The sequence below is a fragment of the Leucoraja erinacea genome, chromosome 29, assembly GCF_028641065.1.
Source record: "Leucoraja erinacea ecotype New England chromosome 29, Leri_hhj_1, whole genome shotgun sequence".
Taxonomy (NCBI): Eukaryota; Metazoa; Chordata; class Chondrichthyes; order Rajiformes; family Rajidae; genus Leucoraja; species Leucoraja erinaceus.
The window spans coordinates 12600417-12621917 of NC_073405.1; the positions used below are offsets into that span (position 1 = coordinate 12600417).

The 21501-nt window shown below is 41.4% G+C and overlaps 1 protein-coding gene across 1 annotated transcript; it reads left to right on the forward strand.

Moving 5' to 3' along the window:
* The first annotated feature begins 950 nt into the window (after window positions 1-950).
* Window positions 951-20616, forward strand: LOC129710933 (mucin-16-like). The gene is made up of 17 exons (XM_055658240.1): window positions 951-2234; window positions 7085-8299; window positions 11056-11106; window positions 11955-12076; window positions 12163-12230; window positions 14078-14247; window positions 14999-15025; window positions 15183-15304; window positions 15395-15462; window positions 17058-17227; window positions 18216-18242; window positions 18404-18525; window positions 18618-18685; window positions 19260-19429; window positions 20146-20172; window positions 20330-20451; window positions 20545-20616. Exons 1-17 carry the CDS (start codon window positions 2165-2167, stop codon window positions 20614-20616), a joined length of 2691 nt encoding a protein of 896 aa, XP_055514215.1. The 5' UTR covers window positions 951-2164.
* The last annotated feature ends 885 nt before the right edge of the window (window positions 20617-21501 follow it).

The window sequence follows — 21501 nt, forward strand, 5'->3', positions numbered from 1 at the left end:
AGATTATACCCAGTACAGTACAGGAACTCATCATATACAATTGGGCAAGAGGTCCATGTTGGAAACTGTGAATACAAGTTTCTTCATGCAAGGTCTAATCTCCTTCAGCATATTTAACCTGCTCAATCTTTTGGTGCACAAAGGCATCTTATACATAAATAAACTGATGCAGGTTCACACAGGTATGGGGTATTTTATAAATGCCCACAGTAACAATGATAAACCACCTGGGACTGACTGATGCTTCTCTTGAACCAAAATTAAATTCTGCTTTCTTTATCTTAGGATTGGTGATGAAGTATGACTTCTGCCTGATCTGTTACTGAATCACGTGGACCACGTGAAGGTTACCTGCTTAATGTAATTAATACACCCGTCCCATTTCTGTGGATGAAAATTATTACCAAGACACGTCAAGATCCCAGTAAAATGTCACTGAAAGACCAAGCCCTGCATTGGTATTGGGGAAACTCAGTTCTCCAGTATTTTATCAAATTTATGACTGAGGTTAAAGATATTGAATTCCTACCTATTATGATCCATCATATCTAAATGTACTGTGTCACCAGGATCATATAATTAGAACAAGTTTATTACCAAGCTGAGTCAGACAAACTTTTGAAATTCAGCTATTCCGTTCATTAGAATATCCAATTCCACATGCATAACTTGAAATCCATCTTTAATCATCTCTAACAGTCACTATACACCTTCAAATTGGTTTCATCTTTGTTCAGTAACTCATTTAAATAGTAGCTAATTTTTCCTTTGCATTCTACATTTCTAATCTCGTATTTCTTATTCTGTTCGCAATCTTCTTGGATTTCCCTCACCCTGCAACATTTGATGATATCATTTTTGGTTGCCTTATGCCAGCCTTATAGAAGGTATTTCCCAATTTCCTTTCTATCTCATCTTCACATTGTACCTCTTGGATAACTATTTCAATTTGTGTGGTTCAGTGCGTCCCTTGCAAACATTCTTGCTGCACGGTGGGTCCTTGTTGTAAAACCTAACGGACAGTTTTTCATCATACAACTTCCCATGCCACTGAACGTACCCTTGGACTGATTGCAAAATAAGTCACGCTTAGTACAGGAAATTGGCAGGGAACACAGGAACAGGCTCTTCAGTCCACAATGTCTGTGTCGAACATGATACTGAGATAAAGTAATCTCCTCTGCCTGCCTGATCCATATCCTACTGTTCCCTGCATATCCATGTGCTTATCTAAACACCTTTTAAATGCCACTATTGCATCTGTCTCCACCACTACATCTGGCATCCAAATCAAGTCACCCACCACTCTCTGTGTGGAAAAAACCTTGACCTGCATATTACTTTTAAACTTTTCTCCACTCACCCTCAGGCCTAGCCCACCAGTCTTCGACATTTCCACCCTGGGAAGAAGATTCTGACTACACCCTTTCTAATACTCTCATAATTTTTAGCGGGTCTGCCCTCAAATTCCAAAAAGGTGGAAGATCAGTCATGATCTTGAATGGAGGAACAGGTCAAGGGGTTCATTCGCCTATGCCTTCTTCTTAATTGGATGCTGTAAAGCTTGCCTAGTGTAGGTTGGTGCAAAAAGGAATCAAGGGAAAGCTGATGGTTATCTGTGAAAGATAATACATTGTATAAAGGAATAAAGGGAATGGGACCAATGGGGAGATTGCGTCTTTGGAAGGTGACCTACTCCTCCTGGGCCAAATGGCCTCCAAAACACAAGATATTCCAGCATTGCTAGAAATTAACTCCAGTACAAAGTTGCCAAGACTTTCGAATCAGTGATGAAAATAAGTTGGTTATAAAATCTCAGCCCAGTAATACGTTTGTTGTACAATGTTATAACATTAATGAGAACATTTATAGTGGATAAAGTACTTTTATTTCTCATTACCTAGAAATTAGTCTATGTTAATTTTGCCTTCCCTCATTTCAGAATAGCTGATAAACACGTTTCAAAGGCTTAGTTATCTTACATAAAATTTTTGCCGTTTCATTTAGTATCCACCTGTGCTTCGAGGCTTAAAATAAGGTGTGTTATTAGACACCCTATGATTGAGTGACGTGACATCACATCAAGGTCTTAAATATGAGGGAACGTAATTTTCTTCAGGTAGTCTCATTTTAGGTTACACTGAGGCAGCTACACAAAGCAAAAATGTTTTCCAGAACATTTTACACAAAGGCCTTGTTATGGAATATTTTAATATGTTGGCTGCATCTTTCAGGTAAGAAATAAATGCAAATGATAACTGCAAGCATGTTTAATTTCATTAAGATTTGCAACAACTGCTGCATTATATTTCTGCTACAATAAGCTTAAACCAATAAGATATTATTCCTGGAATTAGTCTTGTGATACTTATTTGAATGTTTTTATTTATAAATAATAACAAAGGAAACTAAACTAAAAGTAAGAAAATAACTTTTAATCGTGAAGTAATATATATAAATTGGAATTTACTTTAATCGCAAAGATGGGTACATGTACAGTCCTGTCATTAATCTCGCAGATAATATAATTGTGAAAAAGCTGTATAATTATGACTTTATCAAAATTGAAGTAAATGATGTGATGTTTAGGTTAAATGCACTGTTATACATCTTGCTGTAAGAAAATGTATTTAAACAATAACTGCATATTGCATTGCTTTCTGTGGCATCCAGAAAGAATGCATTTTCTTCTGGGTGACCTTTAAAATAGTGGTTATAGCAAAATGTATTGGAAAGCACACTGTGCCTGGAAAACCAGCTGTAGAACAGGTAGGATAAAAAGAAACACAGAAGAAGGTCGGTTCAAGTGGAAATCTGGAAAGAGGGGCTTTATTTTTTCTGTGCCCATTCCTTCAATGCTCTCTGGGTTCCCCGTGTCAATGGAAGATAATCTCTTTCACCGTACTAAAAGGGCCTGATGTTATGTGGCTCTCCAGAACACACCTGCTCGCTTCTGTTGTACCGCCAAGGTCTGCAGATAGAATTAAAGATTTTGAAGAGGACATGAGCATAAAGTACTGTGCAAGTAAACTTCAAACTATCCTTTATGATAAAACAAAGTGTGAACTCTCATTCAAAAGTCACACTCACTTTTGACTGTTGGTTCAAGTTCTACTCTGGAGAATTGAGCACTAGATCTGGGCTGCCACTTCAGGGCAATATAAAAGGGATTGCTGGAAGAACTGTTAATGCAAGGATCCCCATATATCACCTCAAGTGAATATAACATATGGCCAATGTTTATACGTCAGCCAAAAAGACAAAGGATATAGACTATGGTTATAACATTGTTACAATGCAGACAAAGCCCAATGAGTGAATTCAGGTTAGAGATGAAAACGCTTTGTTCATCCCAATTCTCTGCTCTTACTCCATAACCCATAAATGATTCCATCAAATGTTTTCCCAATTCCCTTTCCACAGTCCTGGTTGATTCTGCTTTCACCTCCCCTATAGTTCCAGACAATAACTACTCTCTGCCTAAAATACCCTCACATCTCCCATGTAGTTATCAGCCACTTAAAAAAAAATTGCAACCCCTGTTCCTTGAACTGTGTGCATACGGGAATAACTACTCACTTAAACCTGTTGTAACCAGTCCTGACCTTACAAAGATTATCCTCAGATTTCTCTGCTGCATGAAGAATAATCCATGCTTCTCCAGTCTAACCTTACAGCTGATGTATCTCATTCTCACAAGCAATATTACATGTTGTCTATCAATTCATGCTCACGAAGTGCTAAAAGTTGATATACAGCAAGCGATTGGAAAGGCAACGATTCGCTGGACTTCCTCCAAAGAATTTGTGTACAGGAATTGAGACATCTTGCTCTTATTGCCAGGAGCCCCAGTGATACCACAGCTGGAATAGAATGTATCGATCTGGTCTCTGTATTGATTGAAGAATATACCTGAGATTGAAAGTCCAGTGAAGATTCATCAGATTTATTAGTGTCTGGGGATATTTCTCATCTGACGACAGATTCAAACATGGTCTATACTTGGAGATTACAAGGATAATGTGCTGCTACATTGAAATATACATTTTTCTGGGGCTTGCTTGTAATGGTTGTGGTCTCTAAAACCGCTGTCTCAAAATATGTAGGGTTGAGAAGACAGTATATTTCTTCACCCAGAGAGTATGCTGTGTCTTTGGAATTCTCTCCCCCAACTGCGAAGGCTGAGTCACTGATTATAGTCAAGGGAGGAAAATCAATCGATTTTTTAAAGCAAAGAAAATCAACAGATGTGGAGTTGGTGTAGAAAAGGGTACTGAGGTACAGAAATCAGCCTCAATCTTACTTAATCATGCAGCAGGCATGAGGAACCAATATAGCCTATTCTCTTCACAATCTTCAACTCTCAGGTTCCCTCGGACAGTCAGTTCCATTGAAAAGTTGGATAATCAGTATTTGAAATGATGCTCTGTGGTCCAGGCAGGGTTTTGTTCAGGTTCAAAGTAACTTCCCATGCCTTCATAAAGACCATAATCCTATGTACTGGGCTAACCACTCCACATGCTCTGCTTGTTCTTTCCACCAGTCCTATTCTTATAATTCCTCTCTTAAGCGATACACCCTCAGTATAAAATAGGCATGGTCTTAGCACTAACATAGAGCTCCTACAGAATAGAAACAGCCCCTTCGGCCCACATCCTCCTTGCTGACCAAGATGCCCAATTTGCTCTTGTCCTATTTGCCCGCTATCCCTCTTCTCCTCTTCTATCCAAATACCCAGCCAAGTATCTTTTAAATGTTATATCTGTACCTGCCTCTCCCACTTCCTTTGGCAGCTCCCTTATAACCCCCATTCTTTGTGATTTAAAGATTGTCCTGACATCATCTCAAGTTATCCCCTATCACCTTAATCTATACTCTTTAGTTTTAGACTCTCCCATTCTATAAAGAGCTCTGACTACCTATTCTATGATGCCCCTCATCATCTTATACACCCCTATAAGTTCCCCTATCAGCCTTCTATGCTGCAGTGGGAATAAACCTAGCCTTTCCAATCTCACTTTATAAGTAAAGCCCTCCATTCCAGGCAATACCTGGGTAAATCTTTACTGCAATTCTTCTGATGCTACCAAATTCTTCCTGTAGTGTGAGTGACCAGAACAGTACACAATATTCCAAATGTCAGGATGGCCTGATCCATAATCCATGTCAGGTTTCCACACCACCACCTCCTAGTGGCATGCAGGCAGCCATGTTGGTTAGGCAGTTCAACTTACAGTACTCATAGATGGTCTCTGTATGCAGCTGGCCATAAAGTCCCATCGTCCTGGTGGTGTTGAAGGGTTGGCCTGGCCAAGCAAAGCTGTAGGCATCCTCCACTGCTGCTCCACCGCTCTTTGGCTGTTGAACCAGGTGAAGTGCAGCTTCAGGCTTTCGTTCCTCCTGCCCGATGGTAGCTGTGGGAAGAGTGCCTGGCCCAGATGGTGTGGATCCTTGATGATGTATGTGCCTTCTTGAAGCACTGCTACGTGTAGATATTTTTGATGGAGAAGTGGGATGTGCCCGAGATGGATCGGCCTGATCCCACCACTCTCTGCAGCTCTTGCATTTCTGTGCTCTGCAAATTGCCATTCCAGCCTATGATACTTTCTGCAGTGCATCTGTCGAAATTTGTTGGAGTGTTTGGTGAAGTTTAATCTTCTAAAAAAGTAGAGGAACAGGCATGCCTTTTTCGTGATTGCATCCATGTTCTTGGCTCAGGACAGGTCATCTGATAATTTTGTATAAGAGCATTGCCTTTTCGTGATCTATAGGCACAGCATTAATCAAACGCTGTATAATGCCTTAAGCTATTGTTGAAGGCAAAATTGCGTAACCGCAATATTATATAAAGCCTTGCTTCTGATGTCTATGGACACACCTTGCAGGCTGCCTTTGATGCTTTTGAAATCAAACACTTGCATTGTCTATGGTGTGGCAGAAGTAGAAATGGGAGGACAATACTATTCGATCCAAGAGCAAGATTTTCAACTTTGCTCTGGATCAGAGTAAACTACAAAGTGAATAACAACTTCATAAGAGAGCCCATTTCCTCTCAATGATATGTTACATCTTGATATGTTATGAGTGTCTTGGTGAGACCACACCTGGAGTATTGCGTACAGTTTTGGTCTCCTAATCTGAGGAAAGACATTCTTGCCATCGAGGGAGTACAGAGAAGGTTCACCAGACTCATTCCTGGGATGTCAGGACTTTCATATGAAGAAAGACTGGATAGACTCGGTTTGTACTCGCTAGAATTTAGAAGATTTAGGGGGGATCTTATAGAAACTTACAAACTTCTTAAGGGGTTGGACAGGCTAGATGCAGGAAGATTGTTCCCGATGTTGGGGAAGTCCAGAACAAGGGGTCACAGTTTAAGGATAAGGGAAAAATCTTTTAGGACCGAGATGAGGAAAACATTTTTCACACAGAGAGTGGTGAATCTCTGGAATTCTCTGCCACATAAGGTAGTTGAGGCCAGTTCATTAGCTATACTTAAGAGGGAGTTAGATGTGGCCCTTGTGGCTAAAGGGATCAGGGGGTATGGAGAGAAGGCAGGTACAGGATACTGAGTTGGATGATCAGCCATGATCATATTGAATGGCGGTGCAGGCTCGAACGGCCGAATGGCCTACTCCTGCACCTCTGTTCTATGTTTCCATGTTTCTATGTTTTAAGCTTTGCTGGAAGCTTAAAATATGCAAAGAGTGCATGCAGGTATCAACCTTGAACCTTAAGTCTAAAGAAGGATTCCGAAATCAAAATGTCACCTACTCCTTTTCTCCAGAGATGCTGCCTGACACACATTTTGTGGACTATCTTTGAAGCAAACCAGGATCTGCAGTTCCTTCCTACAGATATTAACTTTGGTTGTTCCGAGTTTGGACGTGAATTATTGAACCAGTATATTGCTACAAGGCAAGGTTTGAGCTAGTAAAGATAGGACAACATGGGTCGGAAACACATGCATAGACAGAAAGAGACTACTAATTCAAAGCATCCTAAAACATATATTTCCAGGAACATATATAACATATATATTTCCTTGCCCCGTGTAAAATAAACATCTATTTTGTTCCAACAGCTTCCGGATCATCAAAAAATAATGAAACATCAGCTGAGAGCACTTCAACGTCAAAGGATATGAGAATACAGCCCCGAATAATAGAGGTGGAATCAATATCTACCACAGTTACAAAACTAAATGCACAAGAGAGTCAAAAAGACAAGGACCAAGGAGCAGCACCGGCTTGTAACAGACTGCACCAAATGCCTCCGATATCTCCAACAACCACTCCGGATAAAATAACAATTGTGGTAGAAAATGTGCACGGGACAGGAAACGATTCCTCAATTAACAAAACAATCACTCAAACCCAAACATCTACACCCTCCACTGGGCCTGTACCCATCATAATACTTTTACCCACCAAAACGCCTACACCTTCCATGGCACCTGTACCCATCGTAATACTTATACCCACCAAAACAACGACACCCTCCACAAAATCTACACCCTCCACACCATATATACCCTCCATAATAACTATACCCAACAAAATACCTACACGATCCACGACAACATCCACATCTTCTACAACTACACCCTCCACACCACATATACCCTACATAATAACTATACCCAACAAAATACCTCCACCCTCCACGACATCTACCTCCGCAGCACTTATACCCTCCATAATAACTATACCCTTCAAAACTTTAGTTGAAACAACATCTCCAAAAACAGTTGTGCCCGAACATATGCAAGAAGCTCCTTCATGTAACATCCCAGTACCTCCATTGCAATTTCCCCCAGAATCCACAACAGCAACCACAGCTGAAACAACATCTACAACTTCTCCAAAGGTAATTGTGATAGAAAATGGACAAAATCAAAGAGTAGGTCCAACATCTGCATCTAAAACATCTACACCTTCCACAACAACTGTCGATATATCCACAGCACCCACACCCACCCCAATTGCAATTATAACTGCAGCTAAAACAATATCGCCACATACCCCCAAAATAATTGTGATAGACAATGTAGAAAATCAATCGGAAAGTCCCTCAAATAACAGAGCAATCACTCAAGCATCCACATCTACACCCACCCCAACTACAACCACAGCTAAAACAATAGCTGCACTGAACCCAATAATAATCGTGATAGAAATCATACAAAACGAAGAAATTGTTCCCGCATGTAACATACGTCAACAACAAATGTCCACAACTACCCCGACAACTACTGCAGCTGAAACAACATCTACAATGTTCCTAACAGTTGTTGCTGGTAAGATATACAGTGTTCTGTGGCAGATATATGCCTTGCCTATGGCAGATTATGATTTAAGGTCTTAAATTTCTTCATGTTAATGCATATTATTCAGCAAGTAATCACTGAAGTGATATAGTGCAAACATTAAAAATAAAATAAAAACAGGAAATGCTGAAAGCACGCGGCAGGACAGGCAGTGCTATGGAAAGAGATATAGTTAACAAAAAGAGTTTGGAGACAATTCACCAAAGTTGGGAAAGTGAGAAAATTAGTCAGTTGACTGATAGAGGGAGACAAGATGAATTGGGGAAATGGAACTATTTTATTTGGGTGAACGCAGTATTGCTTAGAGGGGCTTCTGTATTAGTGGCTTGAAGGAGGGGGGGAGAGAGAGAGAGGGAGGGAGAGGGAGGGAGAGGGAGGGAGAGAGAGAGGGAGAGAGGAGGGAGAGAGAGGAGAGGGAGAGAGAGGGAGAGAGAGAGAGAGAGAGAGAGAGGGAGAGAGAGAGAGGAAAGGGAGAGAAGGAGGAAATCAAGAGAGAACCAAGAAAAGTGGCATATGCAAGTTGTGAAATGTATATGTCACTAAAATGTAAAACCAAAAACAGGACTTTGGAAAGGCTTATTAGGTGAAGTAGTGTTGATGAAGAGCAGAACTTAGTTAATATAGATTGATAACCTTATATTTCTAATCTAAACAAAAACTGCAAAATATATATTTTTCCCTTCTTATCAAACATCCAAGATCCCAAGCTGCAATGGTTCTTGAATTCCAAGTCTCAAGGTAGAGCAAAAGGGAAGATACAGAGTGCAGAATATAGTTCTCAGTATTGTAGTGCAATTGTTCCAATGTCCAATGTCTGCAATTGGGTAGAGGTGAATTGAACACCAGCTTATGGAAGGAACATTCAGAAGCCTGACAACAGAGGGAAAGAAGCTGTTCCTGAATCTGGTGATGCTTTCAGGCTGCTAAATTATTAAACTATGTGTGATACAATCCACAGTCCTGAAAGGTTGAAAACATCATATCCACAGGCACAATCTTCTCTATTCTACTGACTCCATCGATTTGCAGTACAAAAGCTGGACTCGGGTCCCTTCTGTCAACTAGTTTTGCTTTGTATCGGTTCTGCATCCTGCTCTTGTACTGAGCTAAAAATATATCACAACCTTCCCCACAATTGTCTATCCTGCTCTCACTTTCGCATGCTTCATCTGACTTCTCCCTTCCCTTCATAGAATAATATTTCTATATCTCTGGGGGAAAGGTCAGCAACCAATGTTCATTACAAACGCAAAGTTTTCCACAGCTATCTGGACAATACTGCTTTCAATCTTTTTCTGCAAGGACCCCATCCTTTTATCCTTGTTCCGTCGTCTCTGGTGCATGCTCAGATAATGTTACTCTCCAGCAGTTGCCTCATAGATGTAGAACGCAAATTGCTGGTGTAACTCAGAAGTAGGGCAGCAACTCTGGAGGACAGGTGCTGTTTCAGGTTGGGACCTTCCTACAAAGTCTGACAAACATCACCTATCCATGTCCTCCAAAGATGCGGCCAGATGCGCTGAATTCTCTAGCAAGTTGTGCTTTATTCAAGATTCTAGCATTTGCAACTCTTCGTGCCTGTCTCAGTGTTATAGAGGCTAATACCAGGGAAACAAGATGCCCCATTTCTTCTTTTTTCTTAACCATAACTCCCTCTCTACCGTAATTGACAGAACTTTCAACCTATATCCTATACTTCTGCTCTCATCGTCTCCTCCCAGCCAGAGCAAGGGCAAGGTTTCCCCAGCTATTACCTTCTACCCACTAGTGTTAACAAGATTTCACCATCAGTTACATCTTTCCCTCACCTCCTCCCCTTTTAACATTCCAAGACAATGTTCCCTCGGTCACTCCCTGCTCTGCGCTCCCATCTCCCCCAACCATCCCTTCTCTCACCACTTTCCCATGCAACTGCAGGAGTTGTAACACTGGTCATGCTGCTCACCCAAACAGTCTTTTCCAGTCAAGCAGCCATTGGATGTGATGTGCGCTCACTACTCGCAGCATATGGCAGCCTTCAGGAATTAATCTTGCATTGGACATCCTCAGGTTACTTGCTCTTCTGCCTGTACCAGTAATAGCCAATTTTTCCCAACCACAGCAGCACCACTCTGGTCAATGGGTTTAATGACAATATCCCGATTGATACTTTGTGAGCTGAAGCTGCAAGTTCAAAAAGGGGCTGGCTGGAGTGTGTAAGCGGAGTGGTAAAACTGAGAAGGTCCGAATAAGGGTCTGGACCCAAAACGTCACCTATTCCTTTTTCCAAAGATGCTGAGTTACTCCAGTGTGTCTGTCTGAGATGGTCAATGTTGTGTCACCAATCAGAGTTGAATAGATGTTTTTTTATGGCTTAGATCAAATGCCTTTTGAAAACCTGTACTTGAAAAACTATCTTACCAGTGGACCTTGACAAATAATTCCCATGTTACACCACTGCTTTCAGTTAGAGAGAAACAACCATTAAAATAACCTGAGAAGCAAATCGCTGTGATTAATTTGGCGGAGGATTTTATGACTAGGTCAGCTGTCAAAGAGCGAGATAGAAAAGAGATCAAAAGACACATAACAGGTGTACTTTATAAGAACCAAGAAATTTGAATTCGAATTGTCTTGGAACATACCCTTGAATTAATTTTGAGCATTTTATGTTTGTACAAATTTTTGATGAATTCATAGCTTTTAATAACATTATTCCAATTGTTTCTTCGAAATTTACTTTACAGAGCCACCAATTGTTCCTGAAGAAAATAAGCCAAACAATCAAGAGAATCCAGGTAAGTCAGCAACATGTTCTGCGCACATCAAGTATACGGAGGTCTCCAAGTACTAAAAGCATTCATAATTCTCAAAGAACCACAGAATAAAACCAATACTAGGCTGTACTCCGCCCACAATGAGTCAGGTGGTGAATGATCAGGATTGGATCTCCCAGTATGATATTTTATAGCTTTCATTATAATTGAAGGGAAATTGTGGATGAAGAAGGAAAAGTAGAGGCATTTGATTCCAAAGGGGAGACATAAGAGGTTACAGATGCTGGAAACTGGAGCAAATAACAAAATGCTGGAGGAACTCAGTAAGTCCGGCAACACCTGTGGAAGGAAATGGATAGACAACATTTCAGATCTGAACTTGAATATCAACTGTCCATTCCCCTTCACAGATACTCCTGGAATGCTAGGTTCCAACAGCAGAGCAGTTTGTTTTCCCCTTATGATTGTAAAAAAAAGAATCAAAACAGCAAAGAGCATTGCACAACTTCAGCACGACCTAGGCAACTTCACAACAAACCGAGCTCCAATGACATGTAATCTCTGATTTTAAATGTTGAACAAATCAGCTCAGAAATTGGGCCTCTGTCAAAAGTAATACATCTGAGGGGCAAACTGGTGATAAAACTATGATACAACCTACCTCTATGTTTCTTTGTTTTTCCTGAACTCACTATGCAGCCGAATGGTGAGGTTGAATCAAATGCATCAAACAATTGGCTTACATTACATTCATTCTTCTCCATCTGTTGCTTAAACTGTGTCGAATTCCAGTACTGGGAAACAGTTTTTAAACTATTTCAAAATTGTGGCACTTTCAGCATGCAAAATTGCTTACTGCATTTCCACAGATTCATTTCCAGTCGAGAAAATAAACGCCATTGATTACAATGTGGCATTCGTTGTGGAAAGTCTGTCTATTGTAGAAATACAAGCAATGCCCTTACAAACAGCAACCATGATTTCAACTGAGGTGAGAATATTTACAAATTAGTTTTCTGTATTACTTATTTGTTCCATTTTTACTTCTCATTTTGACCCAATTTTTCTTGCCCACAGCTCACAGATCTGTTTAAGAAGTGCAGTTTCAATGCAACTTTCTTAAAATGTGTCGTAAAAGCATTCAGGTAACTCACAATAACTTTCAAATTAAATCATGAAAATCACATTCCTTTGTCTTCTAATTGTTAATGCACTGATTCCAAATGGCAAACGCGATCATCTCATAAGCACATTTCATACAAATATCAGTGCAGAGTAAATATAAATTGTAAGACCAAACAACGCAATATGCTATAGTAGCTCAGCGGGTCAGGCAGCAAATCTGGAGAACAAGGGGAGATTGACGGGGAGGAGGAGAAAGGGGCAAATGAGTGCACATGCAGGTGTAGTTGAGGAGAGAGTGCGAGGAAAGGAGGGGAGGGGGGACATTTGTAGGTTGGTATAGAAAATTGGAGAATTCATTGTTGATACTGTTAGGCTTTAAGCTACTCATCAGAATATGAGGTGCTGTTCCTCCAGATTGAGTATGGCTCCACTCTGGCAATGGCTGAGGCCCGTGACAGACAGGTCATTATGGGAGTGGCAAAGGGAGTTAAAATGTTTCACAAAAGGGGGATTCAGCAGGCCTTGGTCGTTCCTGCGGAAGGGTTCAGCAAAACGGTCACCTAGACTAGGTAAAGGGGCTGTCCCACTGACGCGACCTTTCAGCAACTGTCTTCGACCTTTCCACTCACCTGGAATACCTTGAGCTGGGTCGACCATCAGTGATGATACCGCATGCAGGATCGACTAACCGCACACACACACACACACACACACACACACACACACACACACGCACACACACGCGCACACACACACACGCACACACACACTCTCACGCACACACACTCACGCACACACACACACTCACGCACACACACGCACACACACAGACACGCACACACACACACACACACAGACATGCACACAGACACAGACACACACCACACACACACACACACACACACACACACACACACACACACACACACACACACACACACACACACACACACACACACACACACACACACACACACACACACACACACACACACACACACACACACACAGACACGTACACACACACACACACACACACACACAGACACACACACACACACACACACACACACAGACACACACACACAGACACACACACACACACACACACACACACACACACACACACACAGACACACACACACACACACAGAAAGACAGAAGACTTTGAAAAAGCCAGACAACATTTAATAATAAAGTTTAACGGGCATTTAACCTACAGGTTGGTTTTCCTTGGTCCTGAAAACTCCAATGAGCCAATTAAAATGCCCGGTCAGCGAAGGAGATTTCCCTCGACTGCATGTCTCCTTTTTAAAAGTGTCTCCACTCCTCCCCCCCTTCTCCCCCTTCTCATCCTTTCTCATCCTTCTCTCTCTCCTTTCTCCCCCCCCCCCCCCCCTCCTTTCCCCCCTCCCTCCCCCCCCCCCCCCCCCCCCCCCCCGTGCTCTCTAAAGGACTTAAGGGCCTGTCCCACTTTCACGAGTTATTCACGAATTCTCCCAAGTTTTCCCCTTGATTCAAGTTTGCAGAATGTTTGTAACGAGTCCGTAGGAGACTGTGGCAGTCCATGGATATATTGTCGTGGCTCGTTATACCAGCCGTAGGTCCTCGGGGCTATTTTTTTACTCATTGACATTTTTGATCAGGGTGGAAAAACCGTCCCGACTTACCTGATGCCCCGAGTACCTAATGGCCTCGTTACGAACATTCTGCAAGTTTGAATCAAAGGGAAAACTCGGGAGAATTTGTGAATACCTCGGAAGATTTTGTGAACAACTCGGGAAAGTGGGACAGGCCCTTAACATTGCAAACAACTTTGCACTCATTTATTTTTCACTTTGTACAAATGTCTTATTCTTTTTTGCAGAGAGGTAACAGTTAACAGCACCAGAGTGGCTGCTGATTGTTCATTCCAAAACGTGTCCAACATGGAACCCATCAAACCAGAAGAGATTTATGATGCATTTAGAAGGGAGACCAATAACCTTTCCACACTGGGGTCATATGCACTGCTAAGCTACAGCCTCCTCGTAGATGGTACATATCAAAATATTCCTCAGTGTTTCTCTTCATATTGTACTTCATGCAATCTATAGAAACTGCTGATTTGTAGTCAACCTCTTTGATATTTACATATTCAGATCAGTGAGAACCAGGTATGATATCCTATAAAATCTGGGAAAGCAAATTTAAAGTCACTCATAATCTTGCTCTTCGGAGCCAGCGTAGCATAAAGATTTTGCCTCACTGGTTTGACCCCATCTCAAAAGCAGTTACTTCCTGATAAGTGTTCAAGGTGCAGGTAAAAAGACATCTCCTCCAATAAAAAGTGACATCTTTTTTTAAAAGATGAAACATAGTGCTGGAGTAACTCAGCTGTTCAGGCAGCATCACTGGAGCATACAAAAAGGTCAGGACTCTTCTTCAGACTGATTGTGGGGGGTTGGGGGGAGAAGAAAGCTGGAAGAGAGGAGGGGCAGTACAAAGCACATCAGTTAATTGGTAATCAGAGGTGAGGTCGCAATTTGATAAACAGAAGTTTGGACAAAGTCCGGCGATTGAAAAACATAAGGTGTGAGACAAAGGTTTGAAGAGTTTTGAATTTGAAGCTGGAGGAGGGAATTTAGAAGGAAGGCAAGGGGTGGAGGGAGGGAGCTCAATAGGTGCAAGTCCAGATTGATCACCGTGGATTGAGGGTGCTGCGTTGTTGGAGGTTACCTGAACTTGAGGAATTTAAAGTTCATATCATTGACTTAAAACCTACCTATGTTTCTTTGTTTCATTTCAGATTTCACCCTCCAGCCCAATGTCAATGGTGAGTTTGTATCAAATGCATCAAACAATTGGCTCACTTTACATTTTGTTCTTTTCGGTCTGTTGCTAAAGCTGTGTGAAATTCCAGTACTGGCAAACAGATTTTAAACTATTTGAAAGTTGTGGTACATGCTGAATTTCTTACTCTATTTCCACAGTTCCAGTTCCAATCGAGATAACAAATCCAATTGCTTTTAACGTGATGTTCACTGTCGACAGTCTGTCTTTTGAAGAAGCAGAAATGAACCCTTCAGGAACAGCAACCACGATTGAAGCTGAGGTGAGAGAGTTTGCGTTAGGTTTTTGCTAACATATTACTTCATCATTCTCTTTTTAGTTCTTATTCTGATACAATTTTTCCTGCCCTCAGCTCTCAAAACTGTTTGAAGACAGTAGTATCGAAGCAACGTTCTTAAACTGTGCGGTAAAATCATTCAGGTAACTCCGATTAAATCATGAAAATTGCATTCCTTTACCTCCCAAGTATTAACACAGACGATTCCAACTTGCAAAAGCAGTATTCTCTTGAGCACATGTCCCACGAATATCATTGCAGAGTCAATAAAAATTCTACCAGAGAGAGAGAGACACCATGTGCTGAGTTATCTCAGCAGGTCTGGAGGCAAATCTGGAGAACAAGGCGAGGCAATGTTTTGGGTCGGGACCTTCTTCTGACTGATTACAATAGGGGTGAGAAAGCTGGAAGAGAGGTAGGATGGAGATAACAAAATGTGGCAAGTGATAGGAGGATACAAGTGATGGGATAGGTCAAATGGTTGGACAAAATCTAGAGATGAAAAGGTTTAATATAGGGAGTTAAGCATAGAAGAGGACAGAAATATAAAGACAGATGAAAGAAGAAAATTAGAAGTTGAGATTGGTGGGTGGAGGGTAAAGGGTCAAATGGGTGCACACCCATGTGTAACAAAGGGAAGAGCTGGGAGAAAGTGGCGGGGAGCATTTGAAGTTTAGAAACATAGAAACATAGAAATTAGGTGCAGGAGTAGGCCATTTGGCCCTTCGAGCCTGCACCGCCATTCAATATGATCATGGCTGATCATCCAACTCAGTATCCCGTACCTGCCTTCTCTCCATACCCCCTGATCCCCTTAGCCACAAGGGCCACATCTAACTCCCTCTTAAATATAGCCAATGAACTGGCCTCAACTACCCTCTGTGGCAGAGAGTTCCAGAGATTCACCACTCTCTGCGTGAAAAAAGTTCTTCTCATCTCGGTTTTAAAGGATTTCCCCCTTATCCTTAAGCTGTGACCCCTTGTCCTGGACTTCCCTAACATCGGGAACAATCTTCCTGCATCTAGCCTGTCCAACCCCTTAAGAATTTTGTAAGTTTCTATAAGATCCCCTCTCAATCTTCTAAATTCTAGAGAGTTCTAGATGTTATGTAATATTGGAAACTCATTGTACATAATGTCAGGCTCTAAGGTACTCATTGGAATATGAGGTGCTGTTCCTCCAGATTGAATGTGGTCCCATTCTGACAATGTATGAGGCCCGACACAGACAGGTCATTACGGGAATGGGGAGTTAAACATTTTTGCAAAAGGGAGATCCACCAGGCCTTGGTTGGCCCTGTACAAGTGTTCGGCAAAACGGTAGACTAGACGATACTTGGACTTGCCAATGTAAAGAAGAACACATCAAGGTCAGCGACTGCAAGAGATAAGGTTAGAGACTGGTGTGTGAAGCTAAGGATGAGGGGAACTCTATCCTTGTTCAGTATGGGTAAGGGGAATGCAAAAGCAGAACTATAGGAGATGTGAGTGAGGGATCCATCTAAATCAGCTAGGGGCAATCCACGTTTACTCAAGAAAAAGGACATGCAGATGCCCGAGAATGGGAAAGCCTTGTGGGAGCAGATGTGGATAAATTAAAACATTGGATTTTCCTGACTATTGCTGCTACTCTTATAATCAGTCACAGCAACATATCAACTATGCTCTTGCTAACCCTGCAAACAACATTGCACTGAATTATTTTACACTTATCACAAATGTCTTTTGCTTTTTGCAGAAGGGAAATGGTTCACAGCACGAGAGTGGCAGCCGATTGTTCATTCCAAAACGTGTCCACCATTGAATCCATCAACCGAGAAGATGTATCTAATGTATTTAGCGAGAAGACCGATGACATTTTATCACTGGGGCCATATACGATTCAAATCTCCAGCCTCTTTGTAGAAGGTACTTATCAAAATATTCCTTGGTGTTTCTCTTCATCTTGTATTTGTGCAATCTACGGTAACTATTGATTTATAGTCAAGTTCTTTGGTATTTACATATTTAGATCAGGGACATCAGGTATGAGATTGGAGCCTGCCTATGCACAATTACTCTGACTCATTGTTTAGAACGAACGACAAGAGTGGTTACTTCCTGAAATTGTTCAAGATGCATGGGAAAAAAAACCTCCTCTTATAAAAGGTTACATGTTTTTGAGAAGAAGTTACAATGTGCTCGAGTAGCTCAGCAGGTCAGGCAGAATCACTGGAGAACATGAATTTGTGACGTTTCAAGTTGGGACCATCCTCCAGACTGATTGTGGAGTGGTGCGGGGAGGCAGTACAAACCTCGTCAGTTAATAGGTGAACACAGGTGAGGTAGAGTATTGATACCATATAACCATATAACAATTACAGCACGGAACAGACCATCTCGGCCCTTCTAATCCGTGCCGAACACGTATTCTCCCCTAGTCCCATCTACCTGCACTCAGACCATAACCCTCCATTCCTTTCCCGTCCATATAACTATCCAATTTATTTTTAAATGATAAAATCGAACCTGCCTCCACCACCTTCACTGGAAGCTCATTCCACACAGCTACCACTCTCTGAGTAAAGAAGTTCCCCCTCATGTTACCCCTAAACTTCTGTCCATTAATTCTCAAGTCATGTCCTCTTGTTTGAATCTTCCCTACTCTCAGTGGGAAAAGCTATCCCAACGATACACAGAAGAATGGACCGAAGCCAGAGACGAGAAAACATAAGGTGTGAGAGAAAAGGATTGAAGAGGTTGCAAATTTTAAGCAAGAGGAAGGAATGCAGATGGAGGGCAAGGGGGAGGAGTTTAAAAAGTGCATGCCCAGGTGTTGTAGTGGTTGGTGCGTTTTTAAAGGTTGCCTAAACTTGAAGATTTCAAGTTCAACCTATATTTCTCTGTTTGTTTTCAGATGTCAATGCACAACCCAATGACAATGGTGAGTTTATATCAAATGCATCAAACAATTGGCTCACGTTACATTGGTTCTTCTCCATCTGTTGCTTAAACTGTGCAGAAATCCAGTTCTGGGAAAGTTTTTAAACTGTTTGAAAATCGTGGTAGTCACAACATGCTAAATTGCTTACTCTATTTCCACAGTTCTAGCTCCAATCGATGAAACATCTCCCATTGAATACAACGTGACTTTCATTGTTGACAATCTGTCTATTGAAGAAATTCAAGCAAACCCTTCAGAAACAGCAACCATGATTGCAAATAAGGTGAGAGAGTTTACCAATTAGTTTTTTGCTGATGTATTCCTTCATCATCCCTTTTTTATGTCTCATTCTAACATAATGTTTCTTGCCCTCAGCTCACAGACCTGTTTGAGAACAGCAGTGTCAATGCAACGTTCTTACAATGTGACGTGAAATCATTCAGGTAACTTACATTATCTTTCTGATTAAATCATGAAAATTGCGTTCCTTTGTCTCCAAATTGTTAAGGACAGACAGTTCGGTTTGGGAATGGGGACGGGAGTTAAATTGTTTTTGAACCAGGATTTCCAGCAGACATTGGCCAACTCTGCACATGTTCGCTGAAACAGTTACCTAGACACTGTTTGGTCTTTCCAACGTTTAGGACACCACATACGGTGGAGCAAATGCAGTAGGTGGTGTTAGTGACTGGTGGGGTGTAAACTACAGATGGGGGGAACTCTATCCTTGCACAGTCTGGGTGAGGGTGGTGTGAGAGCAGATCTAGAGACTTGGGTGAGGGATCCTTCTGAGAGCCAAGGCTAATCTACAATTACACTAGAAAGAGGACATCTTGGATGTCCTGGAATGGGAAGTCACATCGTGGTTGAAGATGGGGTCAAGAGATTTCTCTGACCATTGCTTAGACACCAAAAATGAGCCACGGCAACATTTCAACTGTGCTCTTGCTGGCATTGCAAACAACTTTGCACTCAATTATTTTGCACTTATCACAAATGTCTTTTGATATTTCGCAGACAAGAAATTGTTAACAAAACCAGAGTGACTGCTAAATGTTTATTCCAAAACGTGTCCACCATGGAACCCATCAAACGAGAAAAGATTTATGCTGTACTTAATGAGAAGATCGATGACATTTCCTCACTGGGGCCATACGTACTGCAAAGCTACAGCCTCTATGTAAACGGTACTTATCAAAATTTCTTCGATGTTTCTCTTCATATTGTGCAATCTACGGTAACTATTGATTTATAGACGCATTCTTTGGTAATTACATATTTAGATCAGGGACAAACAGGTATAATATCCTACGAGATCTGACAAAGCAAAACTTAAAATCATTCACAGTCTTGCTATTAAGAGCCTGCCTTTGCACAAACAACACTGTCACATTGGTACGACCCACTCACAAAAGGGTTTTCTTCCTGATAAATGTTCAAAGGGAGGAAACAAAACCTCCTCCATTAGAAGGTTACATGCTTTTTTAGAAGAAACAAAGTGCTAGAGTAACTCAGCAGGTCAGGCAGCATCACTGGAAAACATGAATGGGTGACATTTCCGCTCAAGATCCTTCTTCAGACAGATTGTGGGGTGGTGGGGGGAGAAGAAAGCCGGAAGAGAAGGGAGGCAGTACAAAGCACGTAATTAATAGGTGGACACAAGTGAAGTAGAGTTTAGATACGCAGAAAGTTGGACAAAGGCCAGAGACGATAAAACATAAGGGGTGAGGGAAAAGGATTGAAGAGTTGCAAATTTGAAGTCAGAAAAAGGAATGTAGATGGAGGGCAAGGGGGAGGAGTTTACTAGGTGCATGCCCAGGTGTTGTTGTGGCTGGTGGGTTTTTAAAGGTTGCCTAAACTTGAACATTTAAAGTTCAACCTATATTTCTCTGTTTGTTTTCAGATTTCAATGTACAGCACAATGTCAATGGTGAGTTTGTATCAAATGCATGAAATAATTGGCTCACGTTACATTTGTTCTTCTGTTGCTTAAACTCTGTAGAAATCCAGTCCTGGGAAAAAGTTTTTAAACTATTTGAAAATTGTGGTACTCACAACATGCTAAATTGCTTACTCTATTTCCACAGTTCCAGTTCCAATCGAAGTAATAAATCCCATTAAATACAACGTGAATTTCATTGTTGACAATCTGTCTATTGAAGAAATTCAAGCAAAACCTTTAGAAACAACAACCATGATTGCAAATGAGGTGAGAGAGTTTACCAATTAGTTTTCTGCTGATATACTACTTATTCATCCCCTTTTTATGTCTAATTCTAACACCATTTTTCTTGCCACCCAGCTCACAGACCTGTTTGAAAACAGCAGTGTCAATGCAACATTCTTAAAATGTGACGTGAAATCATTCAGGTAACTTACAAAATCTTTCTAATTAAATCATGAAAATTGCATTCCTTTGTCTCCAAATTGTTAATGCACAGTGATTCCAAATGGTAAAGATGATAATCTCATGAACACATTTCCTACAAATATCAGTGCAAAGTCAATATAAATTCTAACAGAAAAAGACACGATGTGCTGGAGTATCTCAGCGGGTCAGTCGGCAAATCTGGAGAACATGGGTTGGCAGAGTTTTGGGTCGGGCCCTACTTCAGACTGATTACAGTAGGGGAGAGAAAGCTGCAAGAGAGGTGGGAAGGGGATGACAAAGTGTGGCAAGTGATACGAGGATACAAGTGATGGGGGCGGAGCAGTTGATTGGCAAATGCTTGCTGAAAATCCTGAGATAAAAAGACAAACGGTTCAATATAGGGAGTTAGGCATAGAAGTCAAAATAATTATGAAGCCAGAGGAAGCAAAATGGAATGGGAGAATGGGGAGTCTGGAGGGATGGAAGGGAAAGGGAAAATTGTGCACATTCAGGTGTAGCACAAGGAAGAGTGTGGGGAAATTGTGGGAGAGAGGGGGGGGGGGGGGGGTGGGGCGGTTTGTAGGTTGAAACGTTAAATTGAACAACTCAATGTTCATATAGATAGTTTGAAGGTTGTCACGTGAAATGATTCATATTGTTAGGCTCCAAACCTGCACATCAGATTATAAGTAAGAAAGAACTGCAGATGCTGCTAAAATCAAAGGTAGACACAAAATGCTGGAGTAACGCAGCAGGTGAGACAGCATTTCTAGAGAGAAGGAAGGGTCTTGACCCGAAACGTCACCCATTCCTTCTCTCCAAAGATACTACCTCACCCGCTGAGTTATGCCCCTGTCCCACTTAGGAAACCTGAACGGAAACCTCTGG